This window comes from Nuphar pumila, chromosome 15 (genome assembly GCF_984573655.1).
Source record: "Nuphar pumila chromosome 15, dmNupPumi1.hap1.1, whole genome shotgun sequence".
In the NCBI taxonomy this organism is placed as follows: domain Eukaryota; kingdom Viridiplantae; phylum Streptophyta; class Magnoliopsida; order Nymphaeales; family Nymphaeaceae; genus Nuphar; species Nuphar pumila.
In genome coordinates, this window is record NC_143263.1 from 3,813,907 (window position 1) to 3,836,420 (window position 22,514).

At 39.5% G+C, this 22,514-nt stretch overlaps 3 protein-coding genes across 4 annotated transcripts; 2 read left to right on the forward strand and 1 right to left on the reverse strand.

Annotated features, from left to right (window-relative positions):
• The first annotated feature begins 268 nt into the window (after window positions 1–268).
• On the forward strand, window positions 269–1,721 carry LOC149814174 (transcription factor MYBC1-like). The gene has a single exon (XM_089989394.1). It carries the CDS (start codon window positions 369–371, stop codon window positions 1,170–1,172), a length of 804 nt encoding a protein of 267 aa, XP_089845520.1. The 5' UTR covers window positions 269–368; the 3' UTR covers window positions 1,173–1,721.
• Window positions 1,722–12,270: 10,549 nt separating this feature from the next.
• Window positions 12,271–19,407, forward strand: LOC149814175 (bZIP transcription factor 17-like). Of its 2 annotated transcripts, none has more exons than XM_089990223.1 (2): window positions 12,271–14,207; window positions 18,771–19,364. In XM_089990223.1, the coding sequence occupies exons 1-2, from the start codon at window positions 12,353–12,355 to the stop codon at window positions 19,304–19,306; spliced, it is 2,391 nt and encodes a 796-aa protein (XP_089846349.1). In that variant the 5' UTR covers window positions 12,271–12,352; the 3' UTR covers window positions 19,307–19,364. The 2 variants fall into 2 exon arrangements, with proteins under 2 accessions (XP_089846349.1, XP_089846350.1); XM_089990224.1 differs by having other exon boundaries at window positions 12,282–14,207; window positions 17,974–19,407.
• On the reverse strand, window positions 19,338–21,397 carry LOC149814176 (psbP domain-containing protein 6, chloroplastic-like). The gene is made up of 3 exons (XM_089990225.1): window positions 21,037–21,397; window positions 19,994–20,310; window positions 19,338–19,553 (listed from the first exon to the last, which is right to left on the reverse strand). Exons 1-3 carry the CDS (start codon window positions 21,371–21,373, stop codon window positions 19,383–19,385), a joined length of 825 nt encoding a protein of 274 aa, XP_089846351.1. The 5' UTR covers window positions 21,374–21,397; the 3' UTR covers window positions 19,338–19,382.
• Window positions 21,398–22,514: the final 1,117 nt, after the last annotated feature.

Below are 22,514 nucleotides of genomic sequence, written 5' to 3' on the forward strand. Positions count from 1 at the left end.
ATTGGTGTGTATATGTCCAAGTCCCATTAAAGACATGGATCAGATCCCTGATCAACAAACATGAAGAAAAATCAAATTGAACTCCACAATGGATCTCCAAATGCCCAACTAAAGAACAAAAGAAGGACAATATGGTCAGATCACAAAATCCCCATAAACAGAATCTGACATTCTGCAAAATCGTGAGGGGTAATCCAATCAATATGAAGCCACCCCAGATCCTCCCTCCCTTAAAACACACAGAAGCAGACGTCTGACGGGATCTGCTCCCTCCTCTCCCAAATGAAATGAACTACCACCACCAAGCCAGTCTGTAGCTCCGACCAGAATCCACCGAACCTACCCAGCGAGCCCACTCTAGCTCACACATGAGAGACGACGCCTCCTGGTTCGCCCACTGGGAGGAGGAGCTCCCCTCCCACGATGAGCTCATGCCCCTCTCCCAAACCCTAATCACCCCCGACCTCGCTGCTGCCTTCGACATCTCCACCACCTCCCCATCTCGGCCTCCGCCTCCTCCGGCGTCCGCACCGGCGACCCAGCCGGACGACGACTTCGAATCTTCGGCCGGAGCCGGTGACGAACCCGCCCGCACCCTGAAGCGGCCGCGCCTCGTCTGGACTCCCCAGCTGCACAAGCGATTCGTCGACGCCGTCGCCCATCTGGGCATCAAGAACGCCGTGCCCAAGACCATCATGCAGCTGATGAACGTCGACGGCCTCACCAGGGAGAACGTCGCCAGCCACCTCCAGAAGTACCGCCTCTACCTCAAGAGGATGCAGGGGTTGTCCGGCGGGGACGCCGGAGGTGGCGGAGCCCCCGCTGGCCCACCCTCTGCCTGCGATCACCTCTTCGCCTCCACCCCGATTCCGCCCCACCACCTTGTCCCCTTCTTGCCCGTCGGAATCCACCCCTCTGCTGCTGCTCACCACCACCACTTCATCGGAGGGCCGTTGACGCCACCTTCTGCCGGGTTCCCGGGGGGGTTCGATCATAGGTACTTGCCTCGGCACCAGGCTGTCCATAGGGTGGTGCCATCGGGAGGAGGGGTGGGGGTAGTGATGGGGAAGATGAGGGAGTTGGGGGGCGAGGTGGATGAATTTGGGTCGGATTCGACCACGGGGACGCCCCCGAGAAAGATGCTGACTTTGTTCCCAACGGGGGATGATTGACGCTCGTTGGTGGTGTCGGTACCTTGTTTTGTTGATTGTAGTGTAAATTGAGTTCTGGCTTTTCTGTTTTTTTTTTCTTCCTCTGAATCTGAGAAGGGAGGGCATTGGGTGTTGATGATGGGAGAGAAATTTTATTGGGCATTCGATTGGGGGAGTTTGGTACCGATGATTATGGGCAAATTGAGTTGGGTTTTCAATTCGGAGAGTAGGGGATTGATGAACAAAGGGTGATTAATTTGGTCTTTTGTTTAGGGAATTGAGTACTGATCGTCAGGGTGAAAGAGAGTCGGGCTCTGAATCTGATTCATGATTTTTTTCTGTATCTTGTTGTTGTTCATAGAATCGTCTATCCCTTTGTGGGTGGATTTGAAAGAGATGAAGTTGCTGATTAGTTGTTCCTAATGCTTCTCTCTCTCTCTCTCTCTTGATTTGTAGTCATCTTCACTGGTAAACTTGTTAGTTTAGCACTAAAGTGTTTCTATCAATTGAAAGTCGGTTGGCTTAGAGTTCATTTTTTATCATGAGCTGAAGAGATGGAAGTTGACTGTATGATGCTTTGTTTCTTAACATTGATTGAAGCCCAACCTACTTTTTTGTTGAATCAATTCAAGAAATGACCTAAGTTTCTGTTTAAAATCGCTTTCGGGAATTATTTGGATTTTTTTCTTTTAACTAGGAGAGGTCTGTTGAATGTGGCTTATGTCAACTCTCTTTTTCCCTCAATTTTGTCACTTATGCCATGTAGTGTGCTTCTTTTTCCCTTTCTTATTTGAAATGTTAGAATACTTTCAAGTTATTTCTCCTTTATTTATCTCTTGTTCCTTTTTTCTCCTTTGTCATGCTTATTGAATTCAGAACAAGCGGACAGTCTTCCCTGGAGAAGAGAACTGGGAACTTGAACTACTAGAGAATACCCAGCCCATGCCCATTTTCTGCGGTTAGCTGGTACACGACATATATGGGCATAAAAATCTGTAATACCTGTTTGGATTTAGTCACATCATAAATTTTTGATATGGGAGCATATCAGTTGCAACCGTTCTGAGTATATATTTTCATGTTTAGGACTTTTGATGTTGTACATATGGAGGTAAGGTCCTTGATGCCTAATGAGTGATGTATATGTGTGCTGACATCTGATACATGCACTTAACCACGCTATCTGTGCATGTGTAATAGATATGCAGATAGACTATGGTGGAAATATGCAGGCATTCTGTATGTATGCCTGTAGGCATGCAACCATGTCCTTAGTAGAGGTTTCCAGTAGAAGGTGATGGTGCTTCCATGTTTGAATTTACTCGAGCTATTATTTATAATCTATGTTTAGTTTTAGCATTATCTTTGAATGTTCAGTGCATGAGATTCTAGAGGTGAAGTTTTAGAGTTTCATGCGTGCTTTTACATGCATTTAGCTATTGTATATTGTACTTTCATAGGTTGCTGCTGCCAATTTCATGAATAGGTGTTCCATATCTCTTTCTAAAAGCTTGGTTTTCAGATATGTGTTTGTGGCAATCTTATACTTGAAAAATGCTGTTGTATTTTGTCCTTGAATATACATTGCCCTTGGATACGAAACAATGATGTTTGTGTGGTTGTGGTGTAACGAACACAAACAATTACTTAGTTTTGAGATGCCTATGGATGCTAGTTGAGAAGTCAGGAGTTAAAGAAGCACTATTGAAGTTAGCAGGCTGAGAAGTGGGTCTTTGGTCAAGCATTTTGCAAGTTTTAAATCTAATTTTTTCTTATTGCAAGAGCTTATGGAAGTTGCACATTTTTTATTAGTTGAGCCTCTAGATGTGATTTAGAAGATCCTACGATGGGATACAGGCACAAGGGTAGTGGATATAGTTAACATCTAGCTAAATAGGTGTGTTGAATCTTATTTCTTACCATAAGCTGGCTGGAATTAAGAATTCACATGTAAAAATGTATGAGAGAAACCAATTATAAAGCAGTAAGCTATCCTTTTCTGGAAAATTTGTGACCAAGCACAATTGTTGCATCTGGCATCAGCTTCCTCATTGTTCTAGTGAATAGAAAGTGGTTGGATAGGGAATACCACCATTATGAAAATCTGCATATGGTTTTTAGTTTAAAGCTTGTGGTAGTAAATAAAGGCAAGTAAAGCAGTATGGCCGCAGCTGTATTTTTGGGTCTTGGTGATGGAGAAAGTAGAACGATATTTTGCATAACATAATGACTCTGCTTTTAGCTGCAATGAAAGCTGGAAAAAGAATACTCATTGTGTTGAACTATTTCAATCTGGATTCTGGAGATTCCAGACATCTGTTATATTAGTTCGGGAACATATTTTGATGATAGATCATTAATCATGTAAAAGTGTTATAAGTAGGAATGGATTAATTTGAGGATGACAAATATGCTCATGTTAGCCAGCACTATTTTGTATTTTATCCAGAAATTTCAGAAAAGGCAGTATCTGCCATGAAATTTCAGGTAAAACTGTATCAATAAATTACCTATTCATTTTGCCCAAACCCCGGTCATACCTGGCAGGTCAAGTTCTTATAATGTGTGTCTCAACTCTCAACCTAAAAATGAACCAAGCCACAACCGGACAGAGCTTAGTAGGCTTGGTCAAGGCAGGTTCGGAGCGTCACATTCATATGTCCACACCATGGGGCCATTCCCCTGGTCCACTGCATAGAAATAAGCCACCATTCATTTATTTTCAATGGGCACCATCTGAATCCACAAAATGTTTGTGGTACTTGCAACCCAAAGGGATGTCAAAAATCTGAAAAAGTGACAACTTATTTTATTTTATTTTTGTCTTTTCATGTTGCTGCTGTATGTACAATCTAGTTAGGAAATCGTAGATGCAAGTTGCATCCACTCAGCCTGACCTCACATGTGTTCATATGTTTTGTTTGGTAGGAAATACACCTTGGATCATATTTTTCTTAGGAAAATATATGACCTTTTGGTTCTTGAAAATTTGGTACATTGTGGACCGATGATTTTTGAAGCCCTCTTATTAGTTTTTGAAAAATAGAAAAACCAGTGGTTATTGGCTATAGGTCTAGGACTTCTCCAACAATCCTTGAAAGTTACGACATTGATCAACTTGAGCTCTTAAAGACCAAACTGATAGTAATTCACATTGTGCTATTGCCATTCAGTTTAGATAACCTGGTGATGTTGCAGAAACTGTCATACAGCAGTACTTGTTAAGTTTAGAAAACAGGTTGCTCTGGATGAGTTTACAGGCTTTACATTTTCATAAAAAATGAAACATATAGATTTTACCTGCTAATGTATATGAAGTAGTTATTTATTCTTGTATTACTATGAGTGCATGATTGCTCTCCACCCCATATTTTGGTCAGCAATCTCCATATTCTTGTGTATGTAATGGTGCTCTTTATATATCTGTGATGTTTGTCTGTGCTTAATCCATGTTTGTTTGTTTCTTCTAGCCTACCTGCTGATCTAGGGTGGAATTTATCCAATTGGTTTTCACTCCCTGATAGGGGCCCTTGTGGTAAAAGCCATGTGCCCTCGTGCTTGAAGCACTGTGTGACTATGCCTCATTAAGTTGAGAAAAAGGATTATGAAACTCTCACATTCTCTCACGCTGATGTGCATATTTTCTGACAGAAATTCTTCTGTGAACCGATCCCTTCCCTGTGAAAACAGAGTGCTGTTTACTAATTTGACACTGCAGGGCAAAGATAATTTTGAGCCATTAATACAGAAAAAATGGCTCGATGGCTTGAACCATAGTTTTGTGCACCTAGATTCCTCATTGAAGAATTTAAACAGTTGTGAAAATGCCTGCGTTGAAGTAAATGTTGCTTCGTGGGTTGGGTTCTACCAGTTCCATTTTTTAATTGTTTTTATGTATATTTTCTTCCTTTCATGGATCATTCATTTGCTTCTTTTTTTTCCTTTTTCTCCTTGGGTATGGGTCTCCATGCATGATTCTGCTAGCTCCATATTGTTTCTGAAGGACTGACAAGAACGTTGCTTCATCACGGATGATGAAGCTCACCAAATTCTGGACTGCTCATTTTGGTGGTTTGATAATCCTGGTATTGCTCTGTAGAGCAGTTTGCAATTTTGCACAACATGCTCTGTTTTTCCTGCCTTCTGTTCTTTCTACCTGGTAAACGTGTGTGTGTGTGTATATAATACGAAATACAAAACCTACTAGATGAAACATGATAGTGGATTTTTGGTGTTTTTTTCGAAATTCCGACCCCCATAGATGTGTTCAGGAAATCGACATTTAGATCATGCATTTTAAATGAAAAAATGGTATTTGGAGCTTCAAAATTTTATGAAAATTGTAGGATGTTGATTTTTTAAACCTTATAAAAATCTCAAATGTTTCAAGAAGTGATTCCTATGCAAACAAGCATATAGATCACATCTGTACGGTCAGAATTAAAAGAAAAACACCAACATTCATGAAAATCCAATAGCATATTTCATTTAGTAGGTTTTCATTTCCCCAACACGCATGCGACTGGGTGTATTAATGGATGCCCAATCAACGGTGGTTAAACATTAGGTGGAAATCTGCTTTTATCAAGAACTGCCGCTAAAGAGTTTTCTTTGTTTAAATCATGTGTGCGATCAGCGGCGGGTGCACGTCCATTAACAGTGGACGACACGTCGTCCACTGTTAAGCCCATCTCTCTCTATATATATATTATATATACACACGCAGAGAGAGAGAGAGAGAGAGAGAGAGAGAGAGAGAGAGTAGTAGCCTGCTGTTGGCATATAAAATCAAGAGAGAGAGAGAGAGTAGTAGCCTGCTGTTGGCATATAAAATCAAGTGTCCAACCATCTTGATGCCTGGTGCATAGGGTAGAACACTTTTTTTTTAAATAATCTGCTTCTTTTAACTAAATTCCAAGGTACCACCTAATCCTGCACGTGGGTGTACAGGAGTGGTTGTTTTCACATCCAAAAAAATACTCATGGTTCACTACCTAAAAGCTTGAAAAGTGAATAATTTTTGTGAGGTGGGTTGCAGTTTCCCTTGAAAGTTAAGGTTTAATAAGGTATTTGGTAGGACCATGATAACATTTGAAGCATTGCAGCTGAAACTGCATGTCCTTTTATATTCTTTATTTAATAAATATATAGGTTGTGGTCTTGTGAAGGAAAGCAATGATCATATTGTATTCAATGCAAGCCCTTTTATAAGTAATTGCATGTTTCTTTAGGCCACAAACATAGGTTGAATGATTGCCTTAAATACCCTAACAGTCTTTTAACAGGACACCGTGCATTACTAAATGAGAGAGAGAGAGAGAGTACAAATGTGCCATAATTGCTGAAAGAGTATACTGTGTTTGGTATTTGATCTTCTAATCTTCACAGATATTGATGAATCATGACATAAAAAGAGTCAGTGCTTGCTCTTTTCAGGTATTCTGCATAGGCATCTTGTTCCAGCCTCTCTTTTTGTTCCTTCTCGTAAAAAAAGGCTGTCAGAAACAAAAGAGGGTGAGACACCTTTTAAATAGCACATATTCCCCTTTTATGATCCACTAAGTGCAGTTCTTTTTTTTTTAAAAAGGCAAGCAGGGGTTTGGCAGACCCCTACCAGTTATACAACCATACCATTGGGTTTTTGAACCTGCAACGTCCCAACACAAGGTGACGTGCACTAGCTGCTTCTACCAGACAAGCTGAGCCCCCAGTTGTTGCTGTTCTGATGCAACAAATGAGAGGTCAGGTGCAATGTCATTGCACACTTTACTGTGCTGCTGCACCTGATCACCCACCATCTGCTGTTGGGCTCTACAGTTGACAGGCCTTAAATTTGAGGTCCTTAACTCAAATCTGAGAATCAAGATCCTCCCATCCGATGCACGAATGGATTTAAATGCACCCTTAGGGTACGTTTACAATGCTTCAAAAGGGTTTTCTCTACCGGAAACTATGCGCGAAGCCTCTCTCCCAATGCGATGTAATGAACAAAAATGTGATACTAGTCGGCTGTAGAACACCTCTCTGATGCAGACGTGGGTCTGGGCCAGGGGTGTAGGAAAAAAAAAACTGGTTTGGTAGTTGGGGGTTCGGAACGAGGAGATACGTAAGAAGGTAGGTGTTGCACTCATTGAAAATAAGATGCGAGAGAATCGTTTACGGTGGTTTGGACATATTCAGCGAAGGCCTAATGATGCTCCAGTTAGAAGGTTGGAGAAATGGAAAAATATATTAGTTAAAAGAGGTCGGGGTAGGCCTAGGAAGACTTTGATGGAGATGATAGGAAAGGATATGAATGCTTTGAACCTCACCGAGGACATGGCATTGGATAGAAATGATTGGAGGAAAAGGATTCATGTGGAAGACCCAAAATGAATTTCTTTTTTGGTTCATATCGCTGACCCCAATTGTTTTGGGATGAAGGCGTAGTTGTTGTTGTTGTTTGTTGTTGTTGGTAGTTGGGGGTTCGGGGGGCAGCGCCCCCAAAAAAATTTTTTTTGAGATAAAATAAAAAATGGCTACAATTATTAATAAAAGTCTATTTCATATGGACAAATCAAACTATTTGCTGCAGTCAGGGCTGGGCTGGGTTAGGACTGGGCTAAAAAAATGGATAAAAATCTATTTCATATGGAATCAAGGTTGGCCTAGGACTGGGCTTTTAAAAAAAAAAATTAACTGTTTCGGGAGGCAGGACTGGGCTACAGCCCAGTCCTGCCCCGCCCCCAAGCTCCGCCTATGGCCCAGATTCAGATCCGATACCAATGCCTTTTAGTCAGATCCTAGTCCATACCGGACCATTTTTGTTGGGGTCCGATCCTTTGACACTCCAAGTTAGCATGTTTAGTGGGGCCCATCTGCACGATTCTTGCAAAGGGATGGGGCATCATCTTTGTTTATTTGTGCACCAAATCCAACTCAAATTATTTCATGGACTAATTTTCCACCTCCTGAAGGAAAGAGAGTCAAGTGTTGGATCCATAAGTCAAGGAGGCTGTCTTGTTGGGTCCACATTTCTCAAAACTGGACCCCAACTTCTGATCTCAAAACTTAACTGGATCCATTAGGCAAATCCAAGTGCACAGTTACGACCGGCAAGACTAGTGATCTGGTGACCACAACAGTACTCAACAAATCAAGATGAGCATTTTTTTTTTAAAGGCAAGCTGGGGTTAGGCAGACTCCACCGGTTATTATTCAACATACCACTGGGTTTTGAACGTCCCACCACAAGGAGACGTGCACTGATAGCTCCTATCAACCAAGTTGAGCATCTTCACTGGAACTATTTTCTTAACTAAACAAGAAATGAACCATCAACTTGGTTACCGAAGTGATCAATGGGATCCTGTGTCAAGCTGAAGGCCCAGGATCAAATCCCGTTGGCTCATAGAGGCTACCCTTGCTTTATCACAGTTGAGGCATGTAAGGTTAGGTGGCCATGTCTTCAACTCAGTGTTTTACCTTGCAGGGAGGCGGGTGGTTCTTGTTGGGTGTTTTTCTTCATCATTTAAAAAAAAAAACTAAATGAAAAAGAATGAATTTTACGAAAAAAAGACCTGTACATGTGGATGAGTTCTTCTCAAGACTTGATTGTAAAATGCAACTCGAGTCAAACGACTCGAGCTACATCTAACCTCGATGGTCCGACCCGATCCAAAAATGAGTGAGATTTTAGTTTTATGAAAAATGACCCCCCGTTTCCTAAAGACCTTGAAATTTTAAAAATTCTTTTGTTGTTTAAAATTATAAATATTGTTATTTTTAAGACCTTTTTAGCCTTTACACATCGCTTTCAATGCAAATTTCTTGTTTTCACCGAAAATATCTTATTCGTCGTCATCGCTGACAACCGCCGCATTAGCCGATGCTTAATTTTCATCACCCTGTCAAAAATCAGTCTACGGTGGATCTCCTGTTGGTGTGAGTATGACAAATTCTGCCATGATTGGAGGCGCCACCACTTGGCGGTCGAGAATGGACTAGGTTTTTTGATGAAAACTAGAACCTCAAAACCTCGTAAATACCTTTGTTATCACACATTAAAAATTTATCAAATTCACATAAAATAAGTGCAAGCAAACTTCCTTTTAACCTCAAACCGACAAACATCTCAGATACTTAAGTTACCTCGCATAAAAAATGTAATAACATCACATAAAAAATCTGCAAATTTATTTAAATCGAATCGACAAACCTCGCAAATACTTGAGTTACCTCAAATAAAAAATATAATAACGTCGCATAAAAAATCTGTGATTTTTTTTAAACTCGAATCGACAAACCTCTCAAATACTTAAGTTACTTTGCATAAACAATTTACAAAATTCACATAAAATACTTGAGTTTCTTTTCGGCTGGTGTTTGTGGCTACTTCTTACGGAGTGACGAAAATTTTTGCTTGCATTTTCTGTGGTAAACGTCTAAAAACCTCTGTTTCTATCACTGTTGAGGCAAAAACGATGAGGGTGTAACCCTCTCTCTCAAAGTTTCAAGAGGTTCACATACTTCATGGTACAATGAAAGAAGAATGACGTAGTTCACAGACATATGGTTCTTAGTAGCCATAACATCATAAAAGGTCGTCAGAACGCAAAAAATGGTTGTCGAATTATTTTGGAGACCACAAAGAAAATCTTATATTATGCAAGAATAACATTAGAATACGAGCCCTAGAATATGTGATGTCTTGGCCACTACTATTTATATAACATAGAGGAGCCCAAGAGTTGGTTCGAGTTTAAAAGATAGTTCGCATATTTTTTATGCAAATTGTCTATATTTTTTAAGTAAAGTAAATCAAGTATTTGCGATATTTGGATGTTCAAGTTTAAAAGAAATTTCACTCGCACATATTTTATGTGAATTTAGTAAATTTTTTATGTGAGGTAACTCAACTATTTACGAGATTCGGATGTTCGAGTTTAAAAGAAATTTTATACCTTTTTTATTAATATTTTTTATTTTTTTATTCATATTTTTTATTTTTTTATCTGAAGTAACTCAGGTATTTGTGCAGTTTTGAGGTTCGAGCTTGAAAGAAATTTCACAGTTTTTTTATGTGATGTTATTATAGTGTTTATGCAAAGTAATTCAGGTATTTGCGTAGTTTATCGGTTCGAGTTTAAAAAAAATTATAAATTTTTTATGCCAATTTAGGATTTTTTATGCAAAGTAACTTAAGTATTTGCAATGTTTAGAGGTTCAAGAGTTTAAAAGAAAGTTCTCTCACACTTATTTTATGTGAATTTCATAAATTGTTTATGTGAGGTAACTTAAGTATTTGTGAGGTTTGTGAGTTCGGTTTTTTTAAAAAAATATAAAAATTTTATGCGATGTTATTACATTTTTTAGGTGAGGTAACTCAAGTATTTTTTAGGTTTGTTAGTTCAAGTTAAAAAAAACACAAAATTTTTATGCGACATTATTATATTTTTTATTTGAGGTAACTCAAGTATTTTGGAAGTTTATAGGTTCGAGTTAAAAAAAAATTGCAAATTTTTTATACGATGTTATTATGTTTTTTTATGCGAGGTAACTTAAGTATTTTCGAGGTTTGAATTAAAAAAAAATCATCTTGCATTTTATGTGGAAAACATCTAAAAATCTTTGTTTCAGACAATGTTGAGGCAAAGACGATGATGGTGTGGCCCTCTCTCTCCACGTTTCAAAACGTTTACATAATTCATGGTTTCCAGTCGCCATAATGCTGAAAAAGGTCATCGAAACACCAAAAATAACTCCCAAATTATTTTGGGGACCATAAAGAAAACATTAAATTATACAAGAATATCATGATAATGCGAGCCCTAGAATATGCGAAGTTGTGGCTGCTACTATTTATATAACATGGGAGATCCCAAGAGTCAGTTCAAGTTTAAAAGACAGTTCACTTACTTTTTATGCGAATTGTCTATATTTTTATGCGGATTAAGTTAGGTATTTACGATGTTTGGAGGTTCAAGTTTAAAAGAAAGTTCACTCACACATATTTTATATGAATTTAGTACATTTTTTATGCGAGATAACTAATCTATTTGCGAGATTTGGATGTTCAAGTTTAAAAGAAATTTCATAGCTTTTTTTTATGCGTATTTCTGATTGTTTTATATGAAGTAATTGAGGTATTTACGCAATTTGGAGGTTCGAGTTTGAAAAAAAAATCATATATTTTTTATGTGATGTTATTATATTTTTTATGCAAAGTAACTCAAGTATTTACGTAGTTTGTCGGTTCAAGTTAAAAAAGACCGCAAATTTTTTATGCCAATTAATTTTTTTTTATGCGAAGTAACTAAGGTATCTACGATGTTTGAGGATTCGAGAGTTTAAAAGAAAGTTTCCTCACACTTATTTTATGTAAATTTCGTAAATTGTTTATGAGAGGTAACTCAAGTATTTGCGAAGTTTGTCGATTCGAGTAAAAAAAAACATAGATTTTTTATGCGATATTATGACATTTTTATGCAAGGTAACTCAAGTAGTTGCGAGGTTTGTCGGTTTAAGTTAAAAAAAATTGCAAATTTTTTTACGTGACATTATTATATTTTTTATGCAAGGTAACTTAAGTATTTGCGATATTTGTCGGTTCGAGTTTAAAAGAAAGTTCACTTGCACTTATTCTATGTAATTTTGATAAATTTTTAATGTACGATAACTCAAGTATTTACGAGGTTTTGAGGTTCGAGTTTTCATCATAAAACTCAGCCATTCTCTGTCGTCAAGTGGTGGCTCCTTAAGTGACGGCAAAATCCAACACACCTACACTACTAGGGGATTTATCATAAACTGGTTTTTGAGAGGATGATGGAGATTAATCATCGATTGAAGTGGTGCCTAAGACATTTTTACTGAAAACAAAGAAAATTAGTATACTACCTAAATTCACACAAAAAATGATAGGTGCAAAAGTTAAAAAGATCCTAAAAATATTTTAATCAAAAGATCAACTTCTTAAATTTTATTTAAAAAATATGTCATTTTTGTCGCAAAGTACAATCATTTTTTATGAGTTTTAAGTAATAATATTTAAATAATTTCAATCAATCAATAAAATTTTATTATTATTATTATTATTATTATATTTTCGCTCTTTTCCCGTCAGAAGCGTCCTTCCTTTGGAAAAAAAGAAAGGAAGGGTCGTTATAACGAGAAAATGATCGGAAAATTTTTGGGGTTTAGGGTTTGTTCTCCTCCTCCCAATGGCGTCCGAGCCCCTGGAATTCCTTCTTTCCGATCGGGGCTTCCTTGCCGAGAACCCACTGGATCTCGAGTTCACTGAGTCTCCGGCGGGGGAGCTATGGCTCGAAGACGACGGCGGCTTGGATTTCGATCTGGACGACCTCCTTGTGACCCCAGAGGACGACGTAGGGCTCTCAGAGAACGGTTTCTCTTCATCGTGGTTGGATTCAGGCGATTCAAAGCCCTCTCCGGACTCCAATCCGGCGGTTTCTGGCTCCGACGTGCGCGATTCTTCGCGATCGGAGGTTTCTGCGGTAGGGAGTCCTCATGCGCCGTCGGATCTCGGTGGATCGACGGTCTCTGTGGTTTTTAAGTCGGAGAGCGCCTCGCCGTCGCCGGAATCCAGGTGCTCGAGCGAAGGAAGCTTCGCATCGGGTTTCGGCGATGCGTTGGATCATACGGATGTGAATTCCAGGAATTGTCCATCTTCTTCGCCAGAATTATCTGGTATTGGAGGCGATCGAAGGGTCTTTGACTCTGTGGAGTATGTTCCTCTGTTGGAGAATGATCCCGATAAGAGTGTCGGGAAAAGGAAGAAGGAGAAAGGAGAGGATTTGGTTTTGAATCCTCGAGATAAATTTCGGAGGCCGGATTGCTCTGTGGAGGTGGATTCTTCTACGGCTTTCCGGCAGGTGGACGAAGAGGAGGAGAAGAGGAAGGCTAGGCTCGTGCGGAACAGAGAAAGCGCTCAGCTTTCACGGCAGCGGAAAAAGCACTATGTGGAGGAGTTGGAAGACAAGGTGAGGTCTATGAGTTCTACCATTGCAGAGTTGAATAGTAGGATCGCTTGCATTACAGCCGAAAATGCTTGTTTACGGCAACAGTTGTGTGGTGTGTACCCACAACCGAATGTCCAGCCACCACCACAATTTGCTCCGTTGAGTTTCCCCTGGATTCCTTGCTCGCCTTATGCTTTGAATCCTCAGCATGGAATTGCATTTCCTCCCGGATCCCAAGCTCCGTTAGTTCCAATCCCAAGGCTGAAGACACAGCAACCAATATCAGCACCAAAGGCAAGGAAGTCGTCCTCAAAGGCGAATTCTAGCAAAATTGCTGAGAAGTCCGGGAAAGTCAGTAAGAAAGTCGCAAGCGTGACCTTGCTTTGTTTTTTCATTTTCTTGATGTATTCCGGCGGTCTGTTTTCAGTTTTCAGTTTCATGTATGGAAGAAACAAGGACACTATTCCTGGTAGATTAGATTACGTTGATTCTGAGTTTGAAAGTAGATTAAAAGGAAGAATTCTCACAGGTATTGAACATGTGAATGGAACAGAAGGTGGAGATGGTATGAATTACTTGAGAGAGGTATATATAAACAGATGTATGAGGACGGGGAGAGAGAATAAGTTAGATCCATCAGGACATTGTAAGAAGTGCAGTTCACTGCCGTTCTCTGGTTCTAATGGGCATGTCCATCATGGGAATACTAATGACTCTCTGGTTGCTTCACTATATGTCCCACGGAATGACAAGCTTGTCCAGATTGATGGGCAGTTGATAATTCAATCTGTTCTTGCCAGTGAGAGATCCGTGGAGTCCTTAAAATCCACGTCCAGGGAAACTGTTGGCAAGGGCGCCGTGCCTGTTGATACAGAATCTGGAAAGAATGGTGTGGCAATCACCAGTGACATGCCACCGGCATTGCCTGTTCCAGTATCAGGAAAGGATAAGGATGGACTTTATAAACTTTATAGGAGTCCAGCTGAGCATCAGAGAGCTCTGGCTTCTAGTGCCGGTGATGATTATGTGGATAGCCAAAATACAGCTTCATCATTTGATGGACCACTCCAACAATGGTTCCGTGAAGGAATTTCAGGTACCGACAATTATCTTGTTGCAGTTGTTTCTACTTTATCTGTTTTCATACAATATCGTTTTAATCTAGAGCTTCTCACCCTCAAGCCCCCTTCTCCAAGCGACACACGCATGCACACACACACACACACATGCACACCCATCGAGAGAGAGAGAGAGAGAGAGAGAGAGAGAGAGAGAGAGAGAGAGAGAGAGAGAGAGAGAGATCATCTATGAGTGTTTTCCAGTGCCATGGTTAGTGGGATTGGCTGGGTGTATCTCATCTATGAGACTCTCTAGTGTTTTCCAGTGCCATTGGTTACTGGGATTGGCTGGAAACCTGTAGGTTGTTAAATATAAATATATATAAATATATATATATATAAATATATATATATATATATATATATATATAGAGAGAGAGAGAGAGAGAGAGTATTTTAGGTTATTTTATGTAGTTTTCGTTTTATTATTTTGTATTTTTTTGTGGATTGAAATGCCCATTAGGAGCATTTCTGTCATTGTTTCTCTAGCCCTTAGCTAGGTCTAACGGCTAGTTGAGCCCTTCTTCAGCTCTCTTCCTCTTGTATATACAGCCTCTTGTATATACAAGGGACTTCTCTTCCCCATTTTAGATGTTTTTCTTAAGCATTACAACAAACAACAACAACAACAACTACCCCTTCATCCCAAAACAATTGGGGTCAGCGATATGAACCAAAAAAAGAAATTCATTTTGGGTCTTCCACATGAATCCTTTTCCTCCAATCATTTCTATCCAACGCCATGTCCTCGGTGAGGTTCAAAGCATTCATATACAGCCTCTTGTATATACAAGGGACTTCTCTTCCCCATTTTAGATGTTTTTCTTAAGCATTAAATCAATAAAATATTTATTTATTTTTTACTTGTATTTTCTTGCCCCTTTAGTGGGCTGTGACTGTGCTGCCTGTTGTGATCTTGTATCAGCTCTTAGTGGCTCTTTTGTATTGCCTTAAGTGGCTTTGTGTTTGTGTGCTCTCTCTTGTAACTGTGTAACCCTTAGTGGTCTTTATATTGAGCACACTCTTGTATTTGATTACATTGGTGGCACTGGGATAGTTCCCGTCAAAGGGATAGCCTTTTCTCCATCAGGGAAATTATCCATTGTATGCATAACAAAAATAATGCTTCTGCCAATATATGCCACAATTGTAGTATTCATTGTTATGGAAACTTGTAGAGGTTTTTCTGGTCCAGATTGTTCCTTTTACTTAACGTTATCTTGAGGCTTTTTTTTAAGAGTACGTAAGACAGATGTTAACTTGAGCTTAGTGAGGATCCCATTCAAGTTAAGAAGTTGCTAGTGCATGACAAAACAAAATATCTGCCCACTTGTAGGACAGGGTGAAATCCAAATTGTTCACATATATATATATATATATGTATATATATATATATAATCTGTTTGGCAACCAACTTTGAGTTTCATTTCCAGACTTACAATAAAAAATTGTAGGCTGATTTTTATGTTTGAATGAGATTTTTTTTTCCAGTCATAGCTTCTGTTTTGCTTAAATGAGATCATTTTTCTATTTGCTCAATTAATGAAATGCAATTGGGGTTTCCTTTGCTTCTCTTCCTATTTCATATGGTTCTCATGGTTTATTATGCTTCTCTACTTATCTTATATGATGGTTCTTTCTGTACTTTGTAAATAGTTGTGCATTTTGTATTAGTAAAACATGTCTTAGAATTTTGCTTTTTCTAGTAACTAAGCTCATTAGTGTGAAGCTAAACCCAATTGTATGTCTGCCACATTGATTTCTAATAGTTACGACTTTAAATTTCTATTAGTATTATGAAGCGCCTAGTCACATGTAACAAGCTTGATATAACCCATGAATCATATTAACCTTTTGTGTGATCTTATATCCTGCAAGTGCTGCAAAATGCACAATCCAGGCCTCCTTGATCTTTTGCCACATCAGCCCTGTGATAGTTTGGTTGAAATTTTTAAAAATTCTTTGTATATAGGAAGCAAGGGTTTTAATCCTTGAACTGGGAATGTATAAATACATTTAACTAGTAGATCCACTTTTGACATGCATCAAGTGTGAAGATAATGACCTCTTGCTGACTTACGAATTAAGTTCATCTAGATATCCTTTCTCTTGAGCCTTTGTTCTTTTGGGTTTCTTTAAATTGGGGTGTGTCGTGTATATAATTCATGCTTGTGTTGTGATTATAGTCACCTATATTCTTTCGTAAAAAAAAAGGTGATCTCTATCAGTCTCAACAATATCTAAGAAAATGTTTTGCTTGGGGATCTGAAGCTGATCCAATAGCTTCCATGTAATCCGTGCATCTTAATCTGAAGATTTAGATTTTCTTTTGCTTTGCATGGTCGTTCACTTGGAAAAGATCTAAATTTGATATACACGACTCTTTAGAAACACTAGGGCTTCTAACTTCTGAGATACCGAGATACATCATCATGAAGCCTTATCCCAACTACATGGGGCTGGCTTTGTGGGTTCTGTTTGTCCATTCCTCTCTTGGAGAAGATATATATAATAGTGAACAAAATTCTAATGATAGTGGGTTTCCAGATTTGTGGTATCTACAGTCAGACACTTTATTTTCTTATGAGTTATTTATTTGGCTGTCTAATTGCAATCCTAGACCATAAAGGAACATTTCATCCTTTTTTACTTATATAGTTGTACAACATACCCCCACTAACAGCATATTTATATGGCTTGGTTTTGTAAAGCTTGGTTCCTTTACCAAAAGAAGTCTACATATAAGTAAGGTAGTTCGGAGCCACTAAGGTGTAGAAGGGCGGGGGACTCCTTTACTTAAAGGACCTCGTTTACTAAATGTCCTTTTGTTGATGAAGCTTGCATCTGACATCTGAACTTACCTAAAACGTATGTGCACTTGGTCTAATTTTTTTGAGGGGAAGAAACCCACAAACAAGATTTGTAGGCTGCATCATTGACTTGAGTTTGAACCTTGGCAGGTTGGCTTATGTGATGATGTTACATTACGGGGACCTTAGAATCTATAAGGTGCTGTGGGTGAAATAATGATCAATGAAAGGTATCTAGTACGATAGTTAGGAGATTGCAGGGATAGAGTTTGAAACTGCTAGAAGTTTTTTTATGTATTCTGGCAATTTTTTTTCTCTGTTGATTATGGCTGAATAGGATGTGGAGGAAAACATTTTGTAGCTGTTGCTTCATTCATCCCAGTGGTGGGAGTTAAATGTACATACAATGAGCTCCTTGTGCAAGAAAGCTGTGGATCATCGTCACGTGATGGACCAGATTTACCAGAAGCTTCTTAGATAGGTGGGAAGCACACTTCCCAGAAACTCACTTTGTTTGCGCGATACTCCTTACTTCCAAAACGTGATAGGAATCTTGATTCTCTCACGCTTCTCATATAACTTTCCACATATGTCGTCTATGCTTTCTATATGTCTTCTTGCGCTTCTTTTCATGTTTTCTATGTGCTTTCTCTCATGCTTCTCACTCACTTCTCATGTGCTATCTTTAAATTGGTAATCATCATTTCGAGATTTTAATATAATGTAAATTCTTATACTAAAAATATATGAAATTTAAAATTAGTTATTTTATTTTAGTTTTATTCAATTGCTATTTCGCTTTCCATTTGATTCTCATATCACTTCTTTTTCAATTCTCATTTTGCTTTCAAATTGCTTCCTTGCTTCCTATAATTTTTAAAATGCTGGCTTCTCGCTTCCGCTTCTCATATCGTTTCTTGCTTTTGCTTCCTAGTTTGACAACCTTGTGACGGACTATGAATTATGCCCCTGAAGGAGCAAATTTCCACTATAATAGGATTTATTAACCTGAGTGGTTTAGAATAATGTGTAACTGCTGGATGTGGAGGAAAATGTGTCAGCTTGTGGCTTAACCAACCTGGTAGCGGGCAGCTATACCGTATGAGATTGTTCTTTTGTCAGAGGCCCCATTGGTTGCATTATTGCAAACGACGATGAAGCATAGTCCCAAGTGGCCAAGGCTATCTACTGGAAACTACATGGGAGTAAATGGATTCTTCACTTGAGCTATGTACCTCGTGTGCGCGCTTGTGTGTGTGTGTGTGTGTGTGTGTGTGTGTGTGTGTGAGAGAGAGAGAGAGAGAGAGAGAGAGAGAGAGAGAGAGAGAGAGAGAGAGAGAGATGGTTAAACATGCCTATATCTTGAAGGTTCTGCAAAGATCAAAGCAGTACTGTTGCATTTATTAACATGAAGTATGTGACAAAGATAAATGATCCAGACATTTATTTAGACTTTAAATTATGAATGTACAATGATGAAGATTGTTGGTTATGCATGCAACAAAGAAACAAGCAAAATCGCCCAATTCACCATCACCTAGATGCTTTAAAGGTAACTCTCTTTGATCAGGATTAAGTGATTTTCTTGACCTTTTGTCTTTAACTTGAGAAACTACTGGCGTTGCATGTCTGTTAGTCTGGTACCGTAGTTGATGCTGATGCCTAGTTTTGAATATACGCGTATTGGCAGCTTCATTTCTCAATTTCTAACCATCACTTTTATTCCATCAGGACGAGTTTTAAGCTCAGGCACATGCAGGGAGGTTTTCCGGTTTGAAGTGTCTCCGGCAACAACCAAGAACCCAACCACAATAATTTCCTCTGCCTCATCAAGGGTATCTAGTTCTTCTACAAACCACAACCATGCCAATCACTCCAGCTCTGGCATGATAAAGAATAGAAGGTTCCTCTACCCAAGGGCGATTCCGCTTCCAGGCAAAACACTTCGTAACAGTACTTCAGATCACTCAAAGCATACTAACAAAGAAGGCACCTTTGCAGGGAGCAATTCGGCCTCCTCATCCATGGTTGTGTCTGTACTGCTGGATCCAAGAGAGACGGGGGACAATGGTAATATGATGTCTTCCCCAAAGCCTTTCTCCCGGATCCTTGTTGTTGTGCTGGTAGACGGTGTGAAGTATGTTACTTATTCCTGCATGCTTCCTTTTAAGAACTCGTCGCCTCGATCACATAGGCAGCATCGATCGATTAGAAATAGTACACTAAATGTAGGCCTTTTGTTGTCTAATGTAGTATATGAATGTTGAGCACATCATCTTGAAGTAGAACACAAGGAAATTTCTGATGACAAATTCATTTGTTGTTTACTCTTTTGCTTAGAAGTTATACATTGAAAGAATCTACAATCTCTTTGAGAATTTTCTGAGAGGTTGGCCATTGCTTATCATTAGCGCTTGCAACAAACAGGACTACAGTGTTCCCCTTTGCAGTAGCCTTTGCCAGATTGTGTGCACCGGTGGATGCGTAAGGCGTCTCCAGCACGTATGTATAATACTGCAATTACAAAATACAGTTTTTAGAGATCATGTTTCCTAATTAAAACACTCGCCTTATCCAGGCCTGCTTGCACCATGTTGTGTCTCATAGACCTGCTAGCTCTGTACTCATCTTAGATTGTCTACCAGAGTCTCCTGAGGGCTTGCCTGAGTTTATGGTACAATTCACAACCCAGTGCAGCTCATGCTGATTCCTGACTAAACTTTATACAGAATCAGTGTTTTCCTTGTCTTGTTTTGTGTATGGTACCCAATAATGGAGTAGGGCAATTGGAGAATAAGCCTCCATTGCTTGGGTAATATAATCAGACAAGATAAGGAGCAAATAACATTTCTCCCTAACTTTGGTCTGATGCTGGGTGAAACCAGCGTGCATTGACTCAACCTGGCTTGCTAGCTTAGATGAACAATGGGAGCTGAATGTGGCATGGTGCTTACTGTTTGTCCATTGCGCTGCTCGACCGAGCTCTCGACGAGTTCATCAGGATCGAAGGTGTTGCCGGTGACGAATTGGCCGAGAGAGGCGATTAGTTTCTCCGGGCTGCCAATGTCTTCAATGGTGGCATTGGGCTTGTTGGTGAGGCGTATCAGTGGGGAGGCCACCACCTGAACCTTGCCCTGTTTATCGTCTTCGAACTTGACCTCAACCCATGGCTCTGCACACTTGGGCTGGCAGTAGTTGCCTGATAAGATGTTTGCGACTCTTGTTTGCTTCCATGTTGGTGGGAGGATGAACTCATAGGGCTCCACATTCCCTGCAACCATGCAGACTCCATATTTTTAGCTTCAACTATGGTCACAAATTTTGCCAAGATTTTGAAAATATCGTGATATTATCGGAAAATAATGACTGGTAGTGAAATCCCAAAGCAGCTTTGACCATTTAGCTAAATGGACCCAATTGTGGCCGTAGTCACAGATATCGTGAGTTTCTTGAATACATCAGCTGTTTCAAAATATCGTGATGTTGTGAAAATATCTCAATATTTTATTTTTAATTTTAGAACAATTTCTACTCTATTGCGACATTTCACATCGGCTATATATCAGAAAAATCAAAACAAATGGATCGAATCCAGTTGGGCATCAGATCCAGATCATTTTTTTTTCATCTTAGATGTGGATTTCAAGATAAAACCCTAATGCGTTCCTCTCGGGTTTGGACTTGCACGATCGGGTTCTCATTGGACTTGGATTCAGATAGACATTTTCTCTCGTATCCATATTTGATTCATATCTAATCCAATCCATTTGTGTTTTTTCACATACAAAGCACATGTTTTAAACCTTTACCCGAAATCAACCCTCGGCCATCCAGCCCATACCCAATTCGTTTCCCACCCTTCAACTTCAACCATCAGCAGATTAATGATTACAAAACCTTATGTTAAATTAAAAAAAGCAAAAAAATGAAAGTCATAATAGCAAAAAGACATGGGTATAAAAGACCTTTCTCACATGAGAGAGAGAGAGGCAATTACCGGCACGGAGAGCGGGGGTGTCTTTGGGGCTGGCTTTGAACACAACGAAGGAAGGGTCGGAAGAGGAAGGCGGAAGGTACGAGCCCACCTCCACCTCCCTGGCCTCCGAAGCTTCCGGAAGCTTCCACATCGCCCAGAGGATCCCGACCCCCTTCAGAAGCTCCCTCCTGCAGATCTTCGCGCTCCAACCACGGCCATTCTCTCGCCGGAGCCCGCCGGATCGCGACGGTGGGGCAGTGCATTGAGAGGGGAGAGGTGGCAGGGATGCAATTTTCGAAATTTTCGATGGCGAGATCGCGGGTGCAACCGGTGCTGCGGAGGCCGTCGCCATGACCATGAGAATTCCTTCCCTTTTTTTCCCTCTTTTGGGCGCAGTGGGTTTTTCGAGCTTCTTATCTTATCCGGAAATACGCCATCGATTGATGAGGAAAATCCGAAAATGACACCGACAGTTCTAATGTTTACAATGATACCACTTCAGCTGTCAACGGGTCGGGTTTGTACCAGATACCGGAACTCTAATTCCCGAGTCTAGGCACAAAAAGTTCCAACCCAAGCAATATGCGGAGTCCTTGTGGGCTACATTCATGCTCTTTGAGAGTAACAAATTTTTATTTTTTATTTTGTCTTTGACCGCCATTATTGCCTATCCTGTGCCCCCTTTTCTTTTAGGACTTGAACTATGAAAGAACCTTATTTTACACTCCATGGACATTCTGAATTTACCGAGGACCACAATTTTAGACAAAAAAAAACCCAAAGTTTTGCACGAGCTGCTTTGCTTTTGCTTTTTCTTTTGATCTTTTTCTCATGTAGAAACCATTGTAGCATAAAGTGGGGGGGTTCATATTGGACATGTTTAAATTTTGTAATGTATCTTCGTGACACACTGCTTTGGAGCCAAAAGATTGAGCAGGTACTAGTAATCATTCATATGGAACAAGCTAAATATAGTGCCATACACAACTGTGAAAAACTTTTAGATACATTAAAAGCTTGCTGCCCAAGAAACTTACAAAACGATGTGCTTCTTTCGTTCTTTCAAATTTTATAGAAGCTCGCTTACCCCAATATGAAATGAGTCGTGTCAAAAGAATTTTTTTATTATAATTTAATGTAAAAGCCGATGTGCGTTTCTTGGGGCAAAGGCATTAAAGAAGCATCGAGTGTAAAACATGGTTTTTCTTTGTTTGTTTTATTCCCTACTTCCTTTTACTGCTTCCTAATGTTTCATGCTTGGAGCATTATGATTTTTTTTATACATCATGTCTTATTTCTTGCACCCACTTCTTTCTCATATGGTTATGGGTCATACATGATGTATACTAATTTCTTTTATCAATATTTTCTTTTTATATATTTTTTTAGTTTAAGACATCTGGGATTCTTCTTCTTCATTGTCTCAAGATGGTTGTGTGATATCAATTGTCTTGTGTTTAGAACTTTTGAAGATAATGATAGAATTTATAGTGTTGGAC

What these genes read in the sequence shown, in the direction of transcription:
- LOC149814174 (XM_089989394.1), top strand. Translation starts at nt 369, where the DNA reads ATGAGAGACGACGCCTCCTGGTTCGCCCACTGGGAGGAGGAGCTCCCC.
- LOC149814175 (XM_089990223.1), top strand. Translation starts at nt 12,353, where the DNA reads ATGGCGTCCGAGCCCCTGGAATTCCTTCTTTCCGATCGGGGCTTCCTT. An exon ending in GTTCCGTGAAGGAATTTCAG is followed by an intron (nt 14,208 to 18,770) that starts GTACCGACAATT and finishes TTATTCCATCAG; the next exon opens with GACGAGTTTTAAGCTCAGGC.
- LOC149814176 (XM_089990225.1), bottom strand. Translation starts at nt 21,373, where the DNA reads ATGGTCATGGCGACGGCCTCCGCAGCACCGGTTGCACCCGCGATCTCG. An exon ending in CACCCCCGCTCTCCGTGCCG is followed by an intron (nt 20,311 to 21,036) that starts GTAATTGCCTCT and finishes GCATGGTTGCAG; the next exon opens with GGAATGTGGAGCCCTATGAG. An exon ending in AGCAGCGCAATGGACAAACA is followed by an intron (nt 19,554 to 19,993) that starts GTAAGCACCATG and finishes TTGTAATTGCAG; the next exon opens with TATTATACATACGTGCTGGA.